Raw genomic sequence first — 17,604 nt, forward strand, 5'->3', positions numbered from 1 at the left:
CTAAAAGGAAAAATTAGAAATCTTTTATTTTAAACTTACAGGAAGTCTCATGAGAGCAGTCTCCTTAAACACGTAAGAGCACAGATAAAAGGAGATATTCTGTCCTCCTGGGCTGGATGGGGAGAACCCCGTGTAGGAGGTAATACTGCACTGTGTCTCAGAAAAATGGTTAGATTTTCAATAGGCAGCCATGGGACTGCAGTCATTCTGCATAGAAAAAAATGGTATGTAGGAGAATACGGAGTTAGAAAAACACAGTATGGGAATAGAGAGTACAGGGAGAGAACTCTGGAAAATAGAGTTGAGACCAGATTGCTGAGTGTCTTGAATGCCAAGCTAAAGTGTTTAAACTGACTCAGAAAAGTTTATTAAACAAGAGTAAGACATAATCAGAGGTGTTTGGGGAAGATTGTCCTCACGATGTTATACAGGGTGGATTGGGAGAGCGGAATCTCAAGATAGGGTGCAACCTGCATAGCCTGAACTAGGGAAAATAAAGAAAGGACAATTCAAGAGATGCTGAGAAAGAAGGAATGATAGGAGTTAGAAGTGGTTGATTTAAGAGAACAGGCGTGAAATGGGTGAAAGTACCTAGTTCGCAGCAAGAATTGTGCGAGAAGAGATTCAAAGATTAGGATATGGTATTGCCCTGAAGAGTGAGCATCCTAATTGGCACACAGACAGGGAGAACAGCTAGAAAACAGTGAGAATGAGTGCTGTCCCAGCAGTACACATATGGTGTGGACACTCAGCCCATCTGGCATGACACCAGACATGAAAATTGACCTGAAATACATCACAGACCTAACATAAAAACAAAAAAGGCAAACCTTCTTAAAGAAATTAAACACTAGTTAAGGATTATGATGTGTATGTTCATGATGAATATTGGTCTGTAGTTTTTTCTTGTATTGAATTTGGGCCAAAAAAAAAAAGGCTAGTTTCATAAAACGAGTTAGAAATGTTCCCATGTATATAAGATTAGTATGGTTATCTTTTCTTAAATAGTTGATGGAATTCACCAGTGAATCTCTCTGATCCTGATATTTTATTGGAGAGAGAGGGAGGGAAGTCATAGATTTTTAATTACAAATTAAACATCTTTAATATATATATATTGAAATATTCAGGTTTTCTTATGCTAGTTTTGATAACTTGCAGTTTTCAAGAAATTTTTCCATTTCTCCTAGGTCATCATATTTATTGGCATGAATTATTTATACTTCCTATTATTTTGATTTCTGTAAGACCTTTAGTGACATCCCTCCTTGATATTGATAATTTGGGTTTTTTTCCTTTTTTTCTTATTTATTTATTTATTTACTTATTTTGCCTTGATCATCTAGCTAGAGGTTTTTCCATTTACTGAACTTTTTGAAGAACATTTCCTTAATTTCCAGTCTTTATTATTTCCTTCTTTATACTTACTTTGGGGTTAGTTTGCTTTTCTTTTCCTGTCTTCTTAATTTAGAAGTTTGAATCATTTATATTAAATATTTTTAATGTAAGTATTTTAAGATATATATTTCCCTCTAAATATTACTTTAACTTCAAATTTTGGTATCTTGTATTTTCATTATTATTCGTTTCAGTGATATATCTACTGTCATTTAGAATTATGTTAAGTACTAAATATTTAAGGATATTCCAGAAATCTTTTTGTTATTTCCAGTTTAATTCCATTGTGGTCAAAGAATGCACTGTGTATGATTTTAAAGCTTTTAAGTTTATTGAAATGTGTTCTTTGGTCCAGCATATGGTTGGTCTTAATGAATATTCCCATGTGACCTTAAAAGCTATCTGTGTTCTGCTTATGGGAATGTCCTATAAGTGTCACTTAGCTTAAGTTAATAGTGGTATTGTTGAAGCCTTCTATATTCCTAATGATTTTCTGTCAATTTCTGAGAGAGAGGTGCTGAAGTTTCCAAGTATAATCATGGTTTTGCATATTCCTTTTTGTTCTACCAGGTTTTATTTCATACACTTTGAAGTTTTCTTATTAGGTACATACACATTCAGGATTATGTATCTTCCTGACAAATTGATATTTTTATCTTTGATAATACTTCTTATCTTGAAGCCTACTTTTTCTGATATTAATATACCTACTCTAGCTTTGTTTTGATTAGTGTTAGCATGTGTATCCTTTTCCATTTTTTATTTGTAACCTTTCTATGTCCTTACATTTGAAGTGTACTTTTAGTAGTTTATGGCTGTATTCTCACTTTTTGGTTAGATCCAACCTGATTACTTCTGCCTTTTAGTTGGGTTGTTTAGACCATTTACATTTAATGCAATTATTGATAAAGCTTGGGGACAGAAGAAAGGACCAATTTGGTAGCATTAAAAGCAGGTGGAGGGCCCATGACTGTTAACCTAGGAATTTAACCAGTAGATTAATCCATGCAAGGTTGTTCACTGGAACACAATTTGAAATAACAAAAGTTTGGAAACATCCAAATTGACCCACAGTAGTAACTAACTAGTTACGTAAATTGTGATACCTTCCCATAATGGACTACTATGTATCTATAAAATAAACTGAGCTTTCTGTACTAGGATGGAATGCTCTCCAAGATACATTATCAAATGAAATAAGCAAAGTACAGAATGATATATGTGGTAAGCTACCATTATGTGTATAAGTATCTCTGGAAAGGTACATAGGAAATCAAACAGAGGATGCTTCTAAGGCAGGGAAAGTAGAGGCAGGAGGACCAGGGCTTTTCATTGTATATTCTCTTATAACTTCTAATTTTGTACTTATAACTTTTAAATATGCAGGTGTTAAAGTAATTTTTTAATTGTTTAAATAGATACGATTGATGACTTTTGAGAGAGCTGTGTCAGCTACAGTAGGGGCAAAAATTTGATAGTGCACACAAAGGAGCTGAGTGGTAAGGAAGTAAAGACAGCTCATTTTGTATGCTTTCCCCTCTGAATGTTGTATCATGAATTTAATTGGTGCTAAGCCATATTTAGATTCTGTGTGTGTGTAATTAATATTTAGTTAATTAGAAAAAGACATAAAAATAAAATATTTGTGGTAGGGGAAAATTGTTATTGAGAGGCAATTTGTGAATCCATTACAGGTATATTTGCCCTGTGTCTTACAAACAAAAAAGAGGTATGTGGGTTACATGTATGAAACACTGGAACAAAAGGATCCGGTATTTGACGCAAAAGGAATAGAAACGGTCAGAAGAGATTCCTGCCCTGCTGTTTCTAAGGTAAGTTTTACCTACCTTGTTTTCATCTTTAAGAAGTAAGTCACTAAAGAATCTGGTGAAAATCCTTAAGCACACATCACTGTGGCCCTCCTAGCCTCTATGACTGTTTATAACTATTAGTGGAGGAACTATGTGATTTTTGAGAATTTCATTTCTAATGAAAACAACTTAATTTGATTTTAGTCCTTAGTTTCTTTCTGACTTCTTCCCACAAAGTATCTTTTATCACAACTGCTAAAAAAAACAGCACATGAACTTGATAAGAATTTCCTGCCTATCACCTAGAGATGATAATGTTATCAAGACAACACTGAAAACCTAAGGAGCAGGATAAAGAAACTAGCAACAGAATAATTTTATAAGTAATTCATTGTAGATCAACTGAAATTTTATTTACTTGAATGATTAAATACAAGTTAGATTTCTGAACAGTGGTACCACAAATTACCTAAATTTCTCAACCACAATTGTAACCAATAGTATTTTATATGTTTTCTTTACTGACTCACTTTACTCACTTCTTTACCCAGACTCCTTCTATAACGAACCAAAAATAAGTGGTATAAATGGAACAATACTCTACACACTGATTTTTATAAGAGCATAAAAAGGACAATACATAATTGTCAATGTCAGTATATTATGCTGTATATATAATGTTATATAATTTGAGATGTTTAATACTAGTTTCTGAAGAGATCTCATCCAGTGCATTCTTTATCTAAGGGTAGAATCATACTTAAGCCAAATTAGCAACTGAGTAAATATGTATTGGTTCCAGTATTCATAATAAGATACAGAACTTTAACCTAGAACTAATTTAAATTCAGTCTGCTACATAAATCCATTGCATGTCAGAAATACTCCCAGCATAGAGAATTCCTTCACAATCAATGTATATTTCTCGACACTCTGAAAAAGCAAAAGACTGATTCTGATTTCGCTACTTGGTGATATGACACTTAAACTTCTGTTGGTCCACTTGAGTCCGTAATAGGCAAATAAAAAACAATATATGAAATTATGTCTGGCTTCTTGTGCTTAAGTATTTCATGTTACTTATTACATAGCAAATGTTTTAGTTGCATGTTATTTTGATACGATTTTCCTCCAACTACGTGATACTCTTTTTAGAAATAGCTAGCTATATAAATAAGATCTCCAAAATAGTTTCCAATTTTTAATAATTTTTATTATGCAGTTACTGTAAATAGCAGATTGTTTAGGTAGATAGCAGATTACTGTAGTTACATAGTTGAAAATATAACAATGATGAAATGTACTAGGGGATATTTTTATAAGCATATCCTTTTTTTTTTTTTAAGATACTTGAGCGTTCTCTAAAGCTGCTATTTGAAACAAGAGATATAAGTTTAATTAAACAGTATGTTCAGCGACAATGTATGAAGCTTCTGGAAGGAACAGCCAGCATCCAAGATTTTATCTTTGCCAAGGAATACAGAGGAAGTTTCTCCTACAAACCTGGAGCTTGTGTGCCAGCCCTTGAACTTACAAGGTAATGATGCACACCACAGTAGAACTCTCAGTACCTAGCAAGTGTAGTCCTGGGATTCTGAATGGTTTGGAATAGATGAAAAGACAGCTAGTCCACAGGCATACAGTTTGTTCACCTGCCCAGACAAAGCCTCACTAAAGGTAAATAGATGCTCTCCCATACTGTGTAAACTCTGAAGAGGAAGAAGGAAGTCCTTTTTTGGGCTTCCCTTAAGAAACTACATTCAGTGAAATCATAATCTGGTACAGAGCTTGAATTGTTTTTCCACATCAGAATCACTAGGTAGTCCTTAATATGAGTCTACCAGAGCACTTAAATGGTATCATTCTAAAATCTGATCATCTAACCAGCTAAATTTCCTGTTCTCTTTCACTGTTAGATTTATGATAGTTCTTATTCTTCAGACATAGAAAACATTTTTTTTTTTTTTTTTTTTGGAGAGAGATCACAAGTAGGCGGAGAGGCAGGCAGAGAGAGAGAGAGAGGAGGAAGCAGGCTTTCCACGGAGCAGAGAGCCTGATGCAGGGCTCGATCCCAGGACCCTGGGATCATGACCTGACCTGAAGGCAGAGGCTTTAACCCACTGAGCCACCCAGGTGCCCCGAGATAGAAAACATTTTAAGCTAGTTGGTATCTGGCAACTCATGTTGTTTTTCAGGTAGCATTGATTTACAATGTAAGTTGTTGTTTTTAAAAAAAAAAAAAAAAAAAAAACTTCAAAAATATCTTTTATTTAAATTAATTAAATTTAAAATTAAAAAGATTTAAATAAAATAAAAAGTTAAATAAGAAATAAGATTTGAATCTATTTTATTTAAATCTTTTAAAAATTTTTTTTAAAGATTTCATTTATTTATTTGAGGAAGGGAGAGTATGGGCGGTGGGGTGAGGAAGGGCAGAGGGAGAGGGAGAGGGAGAAGCAGGTTTCCCACTGAGCAGGGAGCCCAAAGTGGGGCTTGATCCCAGGAACTTGAGGTCATGACCTGATCTGAAGGCAGATGCTTAACTGACTGAGCCCCACCTGAGTGCCCCTACAGTAAGTTTTAAACTTATATCTGCTTGTGCTCATTAAGTCAAGTGTATATAGCTCTCAAAAGAATTGTAACTCTGGGCACCTGGGTGGCTCAGATGGCTGGGTATCTGCTTTCAGCTCAGGTCATGATCGCCAAGTCCTGGAATTGAGCCCCATGTTGGGCTCTTGGCTCAGCTGGGAGTCGGCTTCTCCCTGAGCCTCCCCCGCTCAGGCACATGCTTGCGCGCTCGTCTCTCTCTCTTTCTCTCTCTCCCCCGCCATGAATAAATTTTAAAATCTGTTAAAAAAAAAAAAGTTGTAACTCTAACATAAAGGTACCCCTTGTATTCTCATGGTTTCATAATTGTTTAATTATCACTTAATTTTCCGGTAAAATGCCTTCCATAACAGTTTTTGAGTGAATATCTATCTGGATTTAAATAGGAAAATGCTTACTTACGATCGGCGCTCTGAGCCTCGAGTTGGAGAGCGAGTGCCCTACGTGATCATCTGCGGGGCCCCCGGAGTGCCACTTATCCAGCTGGTGAGGCGCCCGGTGGAGGTGCTGCAAGACCCGGCTCTGAGACTGAATGCCACTTACTATATCACCAAGCAAATCCTGCCGCCCCTGGCAAGAATCTTCTCACTCATTGGAATTGATGTCTTCAGCTGGTATCATGAGTTACCAAGGGTAAGCCTACCAAATAGTACACCTATACTATGCCTGTGGAGAGAACTCACTTGCAGTTTCCAGTAGAACTAAAGAGTTTATTTAAGTGCTATGAGAGGCAACATGGATGCTCTATTATCCTAAACTGGCAAAGGCTCCACTGTCTTCTGGTTTCCTAAAAGAAATTAAGTTTTCTACAAACACCTTCCCAGCTGCTGTCACATTGGCCAAATTATAGGAGAGTAAAATAAATTCTGCAGCTATTTTGGATAAATTTTCATAATAAACCAGCTAATAAAAAGTAAATGAAGGAGAGCAAAAATTCCTTCAGAATGGGTGCTTAAGAAATGTGTGTCGTATGTCGTATCTCGACATAGTGCTTGAGGAAATCAGACTAACAAAATGACGTTAAAAGAGCATTATACTAAAGTAAAACCTGGAACTTGGAATATTGGCCAAGGGAATTTTGCTTGAACTCCTAGTTAACTCCCTGGCAGCCTGGAGGAGCAGTCTGGGATTGGATAATCGTCGGGGAAACACGAGTCTTGGAGAGGACTTTTATCTCCTGTTAAGAATTGGATCTGCTCAGTCATCTGCTGTTGTCTCAGACTACGGAAGACTCGTGCTGTCTAGGCAAACTAGTGAAAGTTGAGCCTCAAATTACTTTTAATGTCTCAACAAGCATGTATGGCCTCAGGGAAAGAATGAGCTTGGAAACAAGGCGGGAGGCACACTGGCTGCCGTCTGTCTTCTGGGTCCTAGCTCTGCCCCAGGAGGCTCCGGCAGCTCCCCGTTTCATCAGCAAGAGCGCTAAAGCAGTGGCATTTGTAAGAGTTTGGCCTAATAATAACTCCGATGCATAGTGATTGAAAGATACCAGGAGGAGACCGAGGGCATAATGACAACACGAAAACGTTACTTCAGTACCAGAAATAGTACCAGAAGACCGATCTCTGAAACTAGTATTACATTCCAATGAAGAATGCTTAGGTGACATACATCTAATTTCATCTGGAATCTTCCAGGCTTACTCTTGCTTGAATTTTGTATCCTACTGCCTAACAAGTTATTTTTAACCTTCTAACTTGCCTTGTTTCCCTGGCCCACTGGTGCGGCCTGAAACAGTCTCCACTCTCAACCTGGATTTCTTCCACTGTCCTCTCTAATCTCCATCACACTGTATATCTCAGCCAAAAAACTGAGGGACAGAGACCCATTTTCTTCCCCTAAATAAGTACATATATACACAGATAATACTAACATTTAAGTTCTGTGAAAGGAAGGATTTTGTTCATTTCTGTATCCCCCTTATGTAGGACAGTACCTGACGTATAGTAGCTATTCGTTATTTGTTAGGTCAGTGAAGTAATGCCTTCGTAAACCTATAATTAGCATAACAGTAGCAGCTCTGCTATGAAGCTGATCAGACTTTTTTTTTAAGTTTTATTATTTTAATTCCAGTATGGTTAACATATTCCAGTATGGTTAACATACAGTGTTCCTTTAGTTTCAGGTGTACAGTGTAGTGACTAAGCAGTTCTGTCCGCTACTCGGTGCTCACCGTGATGTACAAAAGTGTCCTCTGTAATCCGCGTCACCCGTTTCACTCCCCTCTCAGCCCACCTCCCTGAAACTTATTTCTGAATTGATGTTTTTATAGATCCAGAAAGCCACCAGCTCATCTCGAAGTGAGCCTGAAGGGCGAAAAGGCACTATTTCACAATATTTTACTACTTTACATTGTCCTGTGTGTGACGACCTGACTCAGCATGGCATCTGCACTAAATGTCGGAGCCAGCCTCAGCATGTCGCCGTCATCCTCAACCAAGAAATTCGAGAGCTGGAACGTAAACAGGAGCAGCTTGTAAAGGTATGACCTTGTTAGATAAACCCAGAGTCCCAGGCAATCAGATTCTTTAGGGAAATGTCATCAATACTTGAAATAGAGTTTGAGATATGAAACTGGTTGAAAAGCAAACTAAAGATTCTAAGTTAATAAACTTTAAAATATCAAAAATACCATAATTGAACTAAATTATTTAAAGATGGATTGTTTTGGATATTAACCCTTTATCAGATATGTCATTTGCAGATACCTTCTTCCATTCCATAGGTTGCCTTTTAGTTTTATTGATTATTTCATAACTTTTTGTTTTTATAGAATAGTGTACTGTGTTTATTAAAACCTAGAACTACAATGTTCTTCCACCCAATTTTTTTTATAATTAGTATTTTTTTTAAAGGAAGTACCAATTTCTCTACCATAGCTACATACCATTCTCATAAAAATCCAGTTGTCCTACAGAATTGCTAGTAAACTTGGAAGGCTCACAGTTCTAAGAGTCCAGATAGAAAATAGTTAACATGACTGGGTCCTTTTTTTTTCTTTTTAAGATTTTTGACAGAGAGATCACAAGTAGCCAGAGAGGCAGGCAGAGAGAGGAGGAAGCAGGCTCCCTGGTGAGCAGAGAGTGCGATGTGGGGCTCAATCCCAGAACCCTGGGATCATGATCTGAGCCGAAGGCAGAGGCTTTAACCCACTGAGCCACCCAGGTGCCCCAACATAACTGGGTCTTAATCTGTGCAAGAGAACTCTTACAAATTAGTCAACTGTCACAAAGGGGTTAAGTAATTTGCCCTGTGTTACATTGCTAATAAGCAGTTGGCTGGGATACAGGCATAAAATGCAGAGATGATTTTTCAAATATGGAAATTTTAGCAGAAATAAACAACAGAAATCTCTTGAAAGAAATTGGAAATTGAAATCTGAAGGAAAATTTTCTAGCACGTTTTTTAAAAACAAAGTAGTATATTTTTTAAAGGAATGATTATATCTTACCCCATCACATTTCATGTTACACTTTAGCTTTCAGGCTAGAGAACACAATTTTGGAGTGGAGTTTGTTTTGTCTCATTTTAGAAGAGCAATATATAAAGTAATTGAAATGTTTGAAAACCAGCCAAATAATTGAGAGGTAGTGTGAGTTAGTGGGAAATGAATTATGCTGATAATAATGACATCAGGATTCTAGTCTGGACTTCATAATATCGGCTTTGTCCTTTGGCCTGTTTTATCGGCCTGTTTTGTAGGCCCCATCTAGCTCTGGTGTTGTAAATTCTCTTCTACAATCAGCCTCACAGTCCTAAAGTATCCAAACGGCTACATGAAGGCCAGGCTCTGCACCCTATCCTCAAGGTAAAGTGTTGAATCAAAACAGAGTATCCATCCACAGTCAGTAAAACTTAGCTGCCACGAAGGTGACCAGGGAGAGAACACTTTGAAGAATTTGAATATTTTCTGAAGATAATCAAGGGTTGATAAAGCGCAGACTGTTTGCTCTGCACCATTCTAACCACTACAGTTAGTATTGGCAGGAAATCCTTAAGTTTTCGAGAGCACAGCCAGTCCTCCAGAATCCATTAAGCAGATCTCATTAAGGATGGTAGACTCGGGAAGGGAGGGTTATTTGATGCGCCACAGAAGCTTTGCCTGCCGAAAGAAGTTGATTTTTCCTCTCCCCTTCCACCCGCTTAAGTAGTTCTAAGTAGCCTCACTTTCCTCCTTCCCTTCTGTTACCATCCACTCTCTCCCCCTGGACTCTGGCAACAGCCACCTGCCTCGTCTGTGTTCGGGTTTTGAGAGCGAGCGAACGCCTGTGCGAGCAGGGGGCGGGGCAAGCGCAGAGGGCGAAGGAGAGGAGCAGAGCCTGACTCTGGGCTCCCTCTCACGACCCTGAGATCAGGACTGAGCCTAAGTCAGGAGCTGGAGGCTTCTTCGACTGAGTCACCCAGCCGCCCGTCTGCATTCTAACACTAGCTAGAATTGTATTTTAAAAGTACCAGTCTGGTGCTCTTTCTCTCTGATGATTCGAACTCCGAGGTGGGCTTTGTAAGTCCGCCTCCGTCCCGGCGCCTCCTGCCACCTCTGGGCGCATCACTCAGCCGCTCGCCGTTACGCCGCCCTCCGTGCATCCCATGCTGAACTTTAGGTCCATGAACGCACTTGAATTTCTTCCGTGTTCTGGCCTTTTAAAATCCTATTCCTTCTGTCTGGAGTGCTTTCCTCTACCTCCATGAATCATCATCTACAAGGAATCCGCTTAAACCCCTAGACCCGGTGAAGCCTTCCCTGCAGTGGGCTCCCGCCATAAGCTCTTCTGCCTGGCTGTGCCTGTGTGTGTGTCGGGCTTCCCCCGCTGGCAAGCTCGGGAGCCCAGTGAGGGTAGAGGCCCTCCGCTCTCGTACTGCTGCGTCAGCTGTGCCTGAGCAGAGTCCTGCCCAGGGTGGCAGTAAGAATTGGAACATAGGAACAGCTTCTTGCTGATGCGCAGGGGAAGCAGCGGTATGTCACGGGGGCGATTACCAGCCCATTTGCAACCACTTCTGTGTTAGTGTTAGGGTTCTTGTCCGTGCAACCACTGAAGTCACTGGGTGCTCCCAGCTTCTATTTTATAGGTTGCTGCCCTGGTGATAGCAACCAACCCCCATAGCAGATTCTCTTGTTGGCTTCTATTACAAGGCGCAAATGTGAGCAGGATCTCCGGAGTCCCACTGAAGTCGAAGGCTGTGTAGGTCTCTTCTCTGGACCTTCCTAGCTTCTGCCCTCAGTGACCTACACCACACTAGTTGGTGCCATCGATTTAACTAGATCCCTTGGTCAGGATTGGGTCTTACTTCATATAGAAATACATAAAAGAAGGGATGTTGTTTTATAAATAAGGATGACTCATGATCTTTCAAAAGACATTTTAAACTTTAAAGCTTTTTTTAAGAATTAAAATGTGGGGATTCCTGGGTGGCTCAGTGGGTTAAAGCCTCTGTCCTCTGCTCAGGTCATGATCTCAGGGTCCTGGGATCGAGTCCCGCATCGGGCTCTCTGCTAAGCAGGGAGCCTGCTTCCTCCTCTCTCTCTGCCTGCCTCTCTGCCTGCTTGTCATCTCTCTCTGTCAAATAAATAAATAAAATCTTTAAAAAAAAAAAAAGAATTAAAATGTGTTAACTGTATACTAACTAATCTGTAGAAATTTTCATAAAGCAGAAATTATAGGAGATATAATAAGAAATAGAAATATAGTAATAGATTTTCACATGCTTCTCAGCCCAAGAACAATCAAGTGATCAAAAAGTAGTTATAGGGCGCCTGGGTGGCTCAGTGGGTTAAGCCGCTGCCTTCGGCTCGGGTCATGATCTCAGGGTCCTGGGATCGGGTCCCGCATCGGGCTCTCTGCTCGGCGGGGAGCCTGCTTCTCCATCTACTTGTGATTTCTCTCTGTCAAATAAATAAATAAAATCTTTAAAAAAAAAAAAGTAGTTATAGAAGATATAAACAACATAAGGTAGACCTTATGATTATTTATCAAACTCTGAAAGCCAGTATTCTAGGATACACCTTTTTTCAAGTGTTACAGAATGTTAAAAAATTGACCCTATCTTAGTCTGCAAAGAAAGCTTTTAATAAGGAGCACCTTTGTGGCTCAGTCAGCATCTGCTTTCAGCGCAGGTCATGATCCCAGGGTCCTGATAGTGGGTTCCCTGCTCAGCCGGGAGTCTGCTGCTCCTCTCTTCCCGTCTCTCTCTCAAATAAATAAAATCTTTAAAAAGAGAGAGAGAGCCTTAATAAACTAACAAAAGTTGGAAGTACTATAGACATTTTATCAATGCAAGGCTATAATGCTAGTAATTCATTTTAAACTCAAAACAAAATGATCATTACACTTGGAAACTTTAACTCTCTCTTAAACACACACATAAGATTTTAGACAGCCATAGCAGATCTCAGAGAAAAATTCATCGCCTTAAACACTTTTAATAATTGGGGCGCCTGGGTGGCTCAGTGGATTAGGCCACTGCCTTCGGCTCAGGTCATGATCTCGGGGTCCTGGGATCGAGTCCCACATCGGGCTCTCTGCTCAGCAGGGAGCCTGCTTCCTCCTCTCTCTCTCTCTGCCTACTTGTGATCTCTCTCTGTCAAATAAATAAATAAAATCTTTAAAAAAAAAAAACACTTTTAATAATAAACATGAAAGAGTGAAAATGAATGAAATAAGCATCTGATTGGCTTTCTTATGTCTTCAGAATTTTTCAAAGGCTAGCAGAAAGAAAGACTACAGCAGACTTTCCTTTTTTTTTTTTAAATGTCTGCCTCGTGAGCTAAAAAGTAAGTATCCAGGTTGTAGTGTTTCAAGTTTTAAAACATAAGCTGAATTAAGCTGTAGCATTCCAGGGTTTAAATCACCAGTAATGGATCTTGAAACTAAAAATTGAGTTAAGATTTAAAGCGGCAAGTAATTCCATCCTGGCTTGTTTATACGGCACAGAGGGTACATAAATATGGATCTGTGTGCCTAGACGCCGACACTCAGTTGTAGCACAGAAGCTCTATATTTGGGAAGAGATGGGAGCCTCCTGGCAGAGACTCCTAGGGAAAGGTGTCCTAGTAGAAGAGCATCCTTAGTCCTCGGAGAGCACACTCGGTCAGTGCACAGTTTCTCAGGAGTTCGCTCGGACGGTATCTGAGTACTGGACACAGTAAGCACTGTGCTCAGAAGAATGTGCCCTCTGGATGACTGGAAGGTGTTGGGGCAAAGAACAAAAATGTTGAGACATCTCAAAAAGAGAAGCTCTTTGAGATACAGATCAGAGAACTACTAAAGCAGTTTGATTTCTCTCTGAGATCATCTGGAGTAGAGGCAGCTGTTTGCATCTGTTCTGTAAACACACTGTTTGGATACACTATTCAAATAAAAACCCAGCCTGTACTTGCTTGACCCTTGGATCCACATTTAATATCCTTTTAAATTTTTTGATGTTTTTCATGTTTTATAATCTTTTTAACCTATGTGTGACCTGAGACTTTGTTTAATATCTGATCATTAAGACATTATCATGCTGCTCCACCGCTAAAAATAGCATTAATTATTTTTCTTTAGACCAAATCTTATTGAACATCCAGATCACCTGGGGGCCTTAAAAAGTATACATATCCTTAGGCTCTTTTGCCTGAGGATTGTGATTCATTGGTCTGGGATGGGCCTTGGGTGTTAGTATACTTTTAAGCTCGTGTATAGCAAGATATGAGAACTACTGATCCGGACTACCACTTTCTAATTCGTATCTTTTGATTTTTTTTCCATACTGACATTTTTCTCTTCTGGAATCAGAAAATGGATCGCTTATGATTGGCATCTAAAAAGATAAATCTGAGTAATTTGAAAAAAAAATTAGTGTTTATAGCTCATTTAAAAGATAGTCTTTTGGGGCGCCTGGGTGGCTCATTTGGTTAAGCGACTGCCTTCGGCTCAGGTCATGATCCTGGAGTCCCGGGATCGAGTCCCGCATCGGGCTCCCTGCTTGGCAGGGAGTCTGCTTCTCCCGCTGACCTCTCTCCTCTCATGCTCTCTCACTCTCATTCTCTCTCTCTCTCAAATAAACAAATAAAATCTTAAAAAAAAAAAAATTTTTTTTAAAGATAGTCTTTCATGGTAATTGGGTAGCTTATTTGTGGATCTTAATATACCATTGACCCTTGAACAACATAGGGGTGGGGTAACTACCCCCCCCAGTCAAAAATCCACATAGGAATTTTGACTGTCCAAAAACTTAAAATTACTAATCGTCTACTGTTGATGGAAAGCCTTACTGGTAACACTTAACACTTATTTTGTATGTTACATGGATTATATACTGTATCTTTAAGCTAGAGAAAACAATCGTTAAGTTAGAGAAAAACTTATTTTTTCTCTAGCTTCCTTTAAGAAATTTGTAACATGTATAATAGTGTACTGTGAATTTATTGAAAAAAAAAAATCCATATACAAGTGGACCTGTGCATGTCAAATCCATGTTGTTCAAGGGTAACCTGTAATATCCGTCAGGGTAGTTGGGCTTCAGAGATGAGAATTAATGAAACTTTCTGTAGTGTGTTGCATCTCATCCGTCTGCCAGTAACCTACGGTGGGCCAGAGAGGAGGGGTTGTGCGAGTTTGCGGTTAACACACACACACACACACAGGGACTTTGCTACTGTTTTACGTATCCTGCTTATGCTTTCAGATCTGCAAGAACTGCACAGGGTGCTTTGACCGGCAGATCCCGTGTGTTTCTCTGAACTGCCCAGTACTTTTCAAACTCTCCCGAGTAAATAGAGAATTATCCAAGGCACCATATCTCCGGCAATTACTAGACCAGTTTTAAACTGTCAAAATCACAGAATTCCAGGTGCTATTTTTTTTTTTCGGTGTTTACCACTAAACTGTTGTGCATGGTGCTTTCTCAACTTTTCATCGAGTCAAGTATGTTCACTGTCTATTATCTGAAGACTATGAAGGCTTTTATGCTAACTGAGTTAACAGTTGTACTTGTTGATCTCTGAATAGCTCACTTCTTACAATGTACAAACCCTTCTTCATCCTTTTATAACGTATGTGTTCAATTTGCTCCAGTATGTGGAACATCTTGTAAATCCATTTGAGTAGATGATACTTACTTCCCTGTGGAAGGAGCACTGAAAACCTCTTTAAAAAAAAAACAAACAAAACAAAAAACAAAAAAAACCATTCGTGTGTTTTCCTTGAACTGTCTATATCAAGACGTGTTACTTAGAGATACTCATTCACTTTATAATTTTGACTGCGAAATATTTTGTAAATACACTTTTTTACTTTTCAAACAACTGAGTAAAATAATGTGCAATGAATTTTATACAAATGATTTTCAAGTTGTTAGGTATATTTCCTCTAGGTTTTGCTTGACTCAGAGTAGAGTTGTTATTTTGATCAAACTGTGCAAACAATAGTACCATGTGTAGCATTTTGAAATGTTATTTTCTAAAACCGCTGTCTTGCTTTAGCTATTCCTGGGGCATTGTGAGGAACTGTGCAAAGACATTTTTGTTACAAACCTGTGGGCCTGTTGCAATACTTTAAAAATAAAAAATTTTATTCCATTTTTGCTTGTTTTGTATAGACATTTCTATTGCTTCTAAATATGCTTAAAATATTTTCTTTCCTTACGTACTGTACAGTTAATCTTATTTGCCATCATCTTGAACACAGAATGTGTATTTAGAATATTTGTATAACTGTATAAAATGAAAAAGGAATTATGTGGTCAGTGCATTGTTTTCTAAACTGGAAATCATTTTGTTTTTAAAAGTTAATAATGGAAACCATATTAAAGTTGAATAAAATATGAAATATGGCTGTGTGATTTATCTTGATATCAGTGGTATTATCGTCATGTTTTATATGCCTCTGTTGGTTACATCTGACCCTACTCCTTTCTAAATTTTAATGCAGTCAGTTTAGTTCTTTGTTATATCACAACTGATGCTGCAAATTCCCTCACCCAAAACTGATTTTAAAAAATGTGGGGCACCTGGGTGGCTCAGTGGGTTAAGCCTCTGCCTTCGGCTCAGGTCACAATCCCAGGGTCCTAGGATCGAGCCTCGAATCGGGCTCTCTGCTCAGCAGGGAGCCTGCTTCCCTTCCTCTCTCTCTGCCTGCCTCTCTGTCTACTTATGATCTCTGTCTGTCAAATAAATAAATAAAATTTTTTAAATAAATAAAATAAAAATAAAAAATAAAAAATGTGACAGCAAAAGTTAGTCCAGAAAAAATTCAGCTCTCATCCTTTTATAGTTAGAAGAATCTACTTACTAGAGTTCCTGTGTACACTTTCACTTAGCTATAATTAATCATGAAGCCAAGACTTTCCAGAGGGAAAGCAATAATTATTCTTTTTTTAAATTAAATGCCAATTTTTTCAGTAGAAAACAATTCTTATTTTAACACAGGAAGCTCATCTCGGAATATATATCAGAAATGGGTCTTCCATTGCCAAATCAGAAGTTCCAAATACAGGGGAGGGAGGATTCATTTCTAAAAATGAGACTGTAGATACGGAATCACAGAACCACAAATCATGTTTCTGCACATATTTCCCCAAAGTTCTGCAGAGACAAGCCCCACTTTGAGGAATTTTGTTTGGGAGGCTGGGGCTGGCCCTCAAAATTGGGATTCTGTTACCCTGTTGCCTGGCAGTCGTTGGTCTGTCCTTTCTAAGTTCGGTGCTAACAGGACTCCCACTTCCGTCAGCTTTCCCCTTGTAACCAGATACGGTATTCTCAGCGGAATAACTGTTCTCAAGTTCTTTACAGTTGAACACAGCCAGACTAGCAAATGATTAGCAAACCACAAGTGCCCCAAACTTCTCTGGCTTACGCTCTTCCCATACCTCTGGTTCCCTTTCCCGGAGGAAGTACGTCCCTTGGAACACGGTCATCCTCAGGGCCTGCGGCCTTGCTGCCCTTTACCGAGATTCAGTCACCTGTGTTGAGGCTGGGACTAACTTGACCAAAACAGTATTTTGCAAGAAGCTTACAGCATGCTTTCATAATTATTTTCCCTCCCTTTCCAAAACTACTCATCAGCTATTAATAATTGTGTCTTTCACCCAGACCACAAAAAGAAAAACTATTTCTGAGTAATGCTGGAGAGGTAATGTCATTAAACATCCCCGTAAGTCTTTTAAAAACGTCATTTTCTCTCATTCTGTCCACTTCCCACCAGTGCCTTTCTCTAGACGTAAAGTAGGAACAAAAGCTACTCTCTGTCCCACACCGGAGAAATCCCATTCAACAGTGGGAAACAGACAAATGCTGAGCTTATATTAAATTTTGTATGAACTTCACAATTTTCTATGTCTGTGAAGACAGCCAGGACATTGGGAAAAACACAAAATGTGAACACGGACAGTTACAGAATTTTTAGATGGAGTAGTCCTGCCAGGGCCGGAGCAGGCCGCCCAGAGAGTCTGTGGACCCTCCAGCCCTGCGCACAGTCACACGCCCCTCGCCGGGAGTCTCAGGAGGAGACCAGTCCTCACCATCAAGCGTGCTGCCCCGATGACCTAAAATTCTCTAGCAGAGCTAGAGTTTATGCCAGTGCATTCTTACAGCTATGTAATCGTGATCTTTCCATCTACTCTCTTCTCTTGCGTCACAACAACCACAGGGATAGTCTTTTAGGGTCTATCAAATAAGCTTGTAAGTTCATTTCTCAATTTCAGAATAATATTTCTTAAGATACTCACATATTTGATTTTATAAAGTAAAAAACCTGGCTACAAATGACATGAGGGCTCTGCCATGACCAGAGGGGGAGAGAGAAGGCAGCAG

General features: G+C 38.9%; 1 protein-coding gene across 3 annotated transcripts in view; it reads left to right on the forward strand.

Annotated features, from left to right (window-relative positions):
- REV3L (REV3 like, DNA directed polymerase zeta catalytic subunit) overlaps nucleotides 1-15,632 on the forward strand; it is a 182,232-nt gene extending 166,600 nt beyond the window's left edge. For all 3 annotated transcript variants that reach the window (XM_032337983.1, XM_032337984.1, XM_032337985.1), the window contains exons 28-32: nucleotides 3,093-3,230; nucleotides 4,556-4,746; nucleotides 6,203-6,449; nucleotides 8,089-8,298; nucleotides 14,481-15,632. In XM_032337983.1, coding sequence (XP_032193874.1) covers nucleotides 3,093-3,230; nucleotides 4,556-4,746; nucleotides 6,203-6,449; nucleotides 8,089-8,298; nucleotides 14,481-14,621 — 927 coding nt within the window. In that variant the 3' untranslated portion in view covers nucleotides 14,622-15,632. The remainder of the gene's footprint in view (nucleotides 1-3,092; nucleotides 3,231-4,555; nucleotides 4,747-6,202; nucleotides 6,450-8,088; nucleotides 8,299-14,480) is intronic.
- The last annotated feature ends 1,972 nt before the right edge of the window (nucleotides 15,633-17,604 follow it).

This window comes from Mustela erminea, chromosome 4, assembly GCF_009829155.1.
Source record: "Mustela erminea isolate mMusErm1 chromosome 4, mMusErm1.Pri, whole genome shotgun sequence".
NCBI classification, from domain to species: Eukaryota; Metazoa; Chordata; class Mammalia; order Carnivora; family Mustelidae; genus Mustela; species Mustela erminea.